The sequence below is a fragment of the Ictidomys tridecemlineatus genome, chromosome 11 (genome assembly GCF_052094955.1).
Source record: "Ictidomys tridecemlineatus isolate mIctTri1 chromosome 11, mIctTri1.hap1, whole genome shotgun sequence".
Lineage (NCBI taxonomy): Eukaryota > Metazoa > Chordata > Mammalia > Rodentia > Sciuridae > Ictidomys > Ictidomys tridecemlineatus.
The window spans coordinates 131,892,786-131,897,608 of record NC_135487.1 but is presented as its reverse complement, the minus strand read 5'-3'; the positions used below and the strand labels follow the sequence as shown (position 1 = coordinate 131,897,608).

The 4,823-nt window shown below is 57.8% G+C and overlaps 2 protein-coding genes across 2 annotated transcripts; both read right to left on the bottom strand.

The window, feature by feature from the left end:
* Positions 1-1,294: 1,294 nt before the first annotated feature.
* LOC101967299 (histone H3) lies at positions 1,295-3,150 on the bottom strand. Its single transcript, XM_078027661.1, has one exon. The coding sequence runs from the start codon at positions 2,269-2,271 to the stop codon at positions 1,861-1,863; it is 411 nt and encodes a 136-aa protein (XP_077883787.1). The 5' UTR covers positions 2,272-3,150; the 3' UTR covers positions 1,295-1,860.
* Positions 3,151-3,302: 152 nt separating this feature from the next.
* LOC101967012 (histone H2A type 2-A) lies at positions 3,303-3,847 on the bottom strand. The gene has a single exon (XM_005331138.5). It carries the CDS (start codon positions 3,784-3,786, stop codon positions 3,394-3,396), a length of 393 nt encoding a protein of 130 aa, XP_005331195.1. The 5' UTR covers positions 3,787-3,847; the 3' UTR covers positions 3,303-3,393.
* Positions 3,848-4,823: the final 976 nt, after the last annotated feature.

The window sequence follows — 4,823 nt, the reverse complement described above, 5'->3', positions numbered from 1 at the left end:
CAACTATTATCCTGTTTTACAATGAGGAAACTCAGGATCCAGGACTTTTCTCTTTGGAAGCTTTTTCTGAACTCAAGGGGTCTCAGGTCTCAATTCATAGCAGTGAAGTCTTCAAGCTTGTTTCTCAACCCCTTTCTCTGCCATCTGTTTAGGCAGACTTGAAAGATTCCCTTCAATGACAGGAACACAAAATATTAATCTATTCCTGACTGCATATCAACAATGCCACTGTTTTCCTTTGAGATTCAGTCAGTGAAACATCCCAGTTTGAGAGGTGCCCAGACCAATGAGTTAAAGCAGTGCCATCATGGTGGCAGGTAGAGGACATAGAGGACTGGCACTGACATCCCTAGTGTCTGATCAGCCACTCCTGAGACACTGGGTGCAAAGGTGTGCCCAAGCCAGCCTTGAAAGACTACTTCTTTAAATTCAAGAATACAGTCCCTATCTGTAGTCCTAGGCAGAACTTGCCATGATTCTGAAGCACACACGTGTGCCAATTCATCTCAGAGAAAGCTAGTGAGGCCTCACACTGCTCTCCCCTTCTGACACGTCAGAGACAAAATAGCTGTTTTACTAAATTATTTTTCTCTGATGTTTCTTCTCCCCCCTGTTGTACCTGTGATGAGTGCTTTTAACATGTCCACTGTTCTGAGGCAAAAGAAAAAATATAAGGCCTGGCTTCTTCCAGGTGCAAATAACAGGGAGGGTAAGAGGTGTTATCTTTTTAAACCTTAAAAAGAAATTTCATGCTAATGTCTGGGTGGATGGATTCAAGACTAGTGGACCTTGAAACTTTTCTTATTCTAAAAACATAAGGTAATTTTTTAAATACCAAAAAAAAAAAAAAACAAACCAAAGTGTCACATAAGACCTATACAGCTATCTGCGAGAGGCCTGTGTAGAGAGGATACTGCCAGCCCCATCCTCATACTCACCCCACGATGTGGATTCCCACTTCTCAAATGTCCAGGAATCCCGAAGACTGACAGAGCCTTTCCTAAGGCAGGGAAATAATCCAGCCTACCTGGGCACCCTGTTCTGCCTATTTTATCTCACAAAATCTTGAGTTTCCGGCTACTCTTCCACACTTAGAACTAAGTAAATCTCTTAAAAACCTGAAATTGGGTCATCAGATATTTCTGAAGAAAACAAGTAACGGAATTACCAAGTCCAGAGAATTTAGATACATGTCAGCTTTCAGAAGGAAGATGGTTTAGTGGACATGGCCAGGGACTCTTTCAGTTAAGCCTCACAAATGACTTGAGCTAGGTCATATAAATTGCCAATCCGGTTTTGGTTTACAAGTAGCTTTATCATAAGTATCCCCAACTCCAGCCAGCAAAAGTCTGGAAAGAGATTAGGAGCGACTTCCCAGAGAGGACAGGGAGGACATTTCCGGCGGGCCGGGTGGAGCAGAGAGGTCTCAGGCAAGGGCCAGGGTAGCCCAGCCCAACCCGGCCCTGCAGACCGCGAATCCCGAGCGTCCTCTAGTGACTCAACCGCGGGATGAGGTCACTAGGGCCCCTCCTTCCGCCCTGGGCGACACCATGGCCAGAGGCTGCCGGTTGCTGAGAGGGTTCCAGGGAGGCGAACGGAGGAGAGCATTAGGGTGCGACCATCCTAGGGCGGTGCGCGCCGCACAAGAAATGAACCGGGGGTCCGGAAAGGCTGGCTGGGCTCTCCGGCCGCTGTGCGACCTTTCCCTTCCTTCCCTCCACCCCTTGGCCCCGGAGGACGAGACCACCGCCTGGAGAGCGGAGGAAGAGCGGTGCAGCTCCTTCCGAGTGCCGCCGTGGGTGGCTCTGAAAAGAGCCTTTGGATGCGATGGAACCTCGAGGCGGGCGAGAGCCCGACTTCTTAAGCCCGCTCCCCGCGGATGCGGCGGGCCAGCTGGATGTCCTTGGGCATGATGGTGACGCGCTTGGCGTGGATGGCGCACAGGTTGGTGTCCTCGAACAGCCCCACCAGGTAGGCCTCGCTGGCCTCCTGCAGCGCCATGACGGCCGAGCTCTGGAAGCGCAGGTCGGTCTTGAAGTCCTGCGCGATCTCGCGCACCAGCCGCTGGAACGGCAGCTTGCGGATCAGCAGCTCGGTGGACTTCTGGTAGCGCCGGATCTCGCGCAGCGCCACGGTGCCGGGCCGGTAGCGGTGGGGCTTCTTGACGCCGCCGGTGGCCGGCGCGCTCTTGCGGGCCGCCTTGGTGGCCAGCTGCTTGCGCGGGGCCTTGCCGCCGGTCGACTTGCGCGCGGTCTGCTTGGTTCGGGCCATGGCGGACAGAGGCACTAGCTCTCCGGCGCGGCGGCAGGGACAGTGACCTGGTGCCCGCCCGCCACCGCAGTCTTTATAGGCACAGTCTTTTCCCGATTGGGCGGGGAGAAATTGAAAAGTCCCGCGCAGGCCGTCCGTTGGCTGTGACGTCACCCGCACCAGCCTCCGCGGTTGGCTCGGGCGGGACCTGGCGCCCCGAGCGCCCCACGCCCCCTGCGCGGCCTCGCCTGCCCGGTCCGCTCTGCCCGCGCTCTGCCCCCCTCGTCTTCTTTCCCTCGCTCTCGCTGCGTGGACGTCGTCTTGGGTCGCTGCTCCGTCCGTCCGACGGTTCCTTCCCTCTTCGGCCCTTCGTCCCCTTGGAGCACGCTGCCCGCGACGCCCTCCTCCTCACGCTTTGTGGCTCCCGAGTCGAGCCTCAACTTTTACATGACCCCCGTCCCCGAACGCCTAGTCCCGCCTCCCTCCCGCTCCGGGTGGCTTCGGGGCGGATCGTTCGTGCTTCTCGGGTGGGAGGGTTGTGTCCCCTCCGGGGCGCCAGATTCCGCCTCTGGAGGCCTAGGTGGGTAGCTCCGTCGCTACTTAGAAGTCCACGAGGCCAGCTCAGTGAGGAGGCCAAGACGACCCAGGCCCGCCGCGCTCGCCTGCAGCAGACAGGGCTTGCGCTGGTGACTACGTCCCCTAGGGGCTACCGGGCCTCCTTTGGGCGGGGGGGGTCCCTCAAGAGTCCGAGAGAACGTGTGTGGGGTGGGGAGTGGTGTCACATACTGGTGGGAGCCACCGCCGCGGCGTCAGCGTTACTGACCCGGGCTGCCCGTGGCGCGGCGTCCGGTGCCCGTCGTGCTGGTCTCCAAGATTCACGGCCCACCCGGCAGGGGCCGGCAGATTCCAGGCTCAAGCCTCGGAGAGAACGGCCGGGAGCACGAGGCGAAGGGCTCTCCCTGTGCTCGCCCGCCGGCCGGCCGTCCCCTCCGGGTCACCGCCTACTACGCGGCGGGGGCGGTTACTGTAACAACTCCTTTCACTTGAGGGTGTGGGTGGCTCTGAAAAGAGCCTTTGATCTCACAGGCACCCCCTTCGGGGCGCGCGGGCTGCGGTGGGCGGCTACCGGACGCCTGTCCCACCTCACTTCCCCTTTGCCTTGTGGTGACTCTCCGTCTTCTTCGGGAGCAGCACGGCCTGGATGTTGGGCAGGACGCCGCCCTGGGCGATGGTCACTTTGCCCAGCAGCTTGTTCAGCTCCTCGTCGTTGCGGATGGCCAGCTGGAGGTGACGGGGGATGATGCGCGTCTTCTTGTTGTCGCGGGCCGCGTTGCCAGCCAGCTCCAGGATCTCGGCCGTCAGGTACTCGAGCACCGCCGCCATGTAGACGGGCGCGCCGGCCCCCACCCGCTCGGCGTAGTTGCCCTTGCGCAGCAGGCGGTGCACCCGGCCCACCGGGAACTGGAGGCCTGCGCGCGAGGAGCGCGACTTGGCCTTGGCGCGGGCCTTGCCTCCCTGCTTGCCACGGCCGGACATGACAGCGACAGTCGACACGACCAGCTCCCGCCTGAACACCCGGAAAGTCGCGGCAGACGGCGCCGCTTCACCCTTTTATAGGCAGAACGGCGATTGTCCATGGTGTGCTCTCATTGGCCAAAGCACAGTTTTGCCCCATGACCAATAGGAGAGCTCGGTCAGAATCCATTCATTTACATAATCCCGTCTCCCTGGCCTCCGCGCCTCCGAAAACCCGCGAATCACAGCGTGGCGCGATCGCGACCTTAATTTGTGTACCGCCGCCGTGAGTACGCGGTCGTTTCCGGTGCGCCCCTGCGCTTCTCCTGCGCTGCGCTTCTCCTGCAGCGATAGCCTTCCCGGTCTCCAGCTGCCCGCGCTTCTTGCCTCTTGCTTCTCGCCATGCCGGAGCCGGCCAAGTCCGCTCCGGCCCCCAAGAAGGGCTCCAAGAAAGCCGTCACCAAGGCCCAGAAGAAGGATGGCAAGAAGCGCAAGCGCAGCCGCAAGGCTTCCAAAGGCTCTTTTCAGAGCCATCCCACCTTTCAGTGAAAGAAGCTGTTTTTCCGCTGTTGCTTACACCATCACCCCATTCACCTGCATCTGCACGACAAGGGTAGAAGGGCCCCGTGGAACCGTAGTTGATAGTGTGTGCGTGTTTTACACACAGATGCCTTTCCAACGTGAATAGTTTTTGATGGTTACTGGTCATAGACCAATGTTGGTGTACTTGAGGAAACGGGGAGGGTGTTAAGCAGTTAAGCAGTTACACTGGGGCAGTACTAGGATATAATCATTTTTTCTTGGTTCACAAACTGATGTAAAGGTATATAGCAATTGTTAGATGACGTTCCATCACTTGTGAACTTTGGGATACCTTTTTTGAGGGGTGGGTCCAGGGGATTTAATTCGGGCACTCAACCACTGAGCCACATCCCCAGCCCTATTTTGTTTTATTTAGAGATAGTTTCACTTGCTGAAGTTGCCTTTGAACTTGTGATCCTCCTAACTCAGTCTATCCAGTTGCTGGGATTACAGGCTTGTCGCTGTGTACCTGGCCT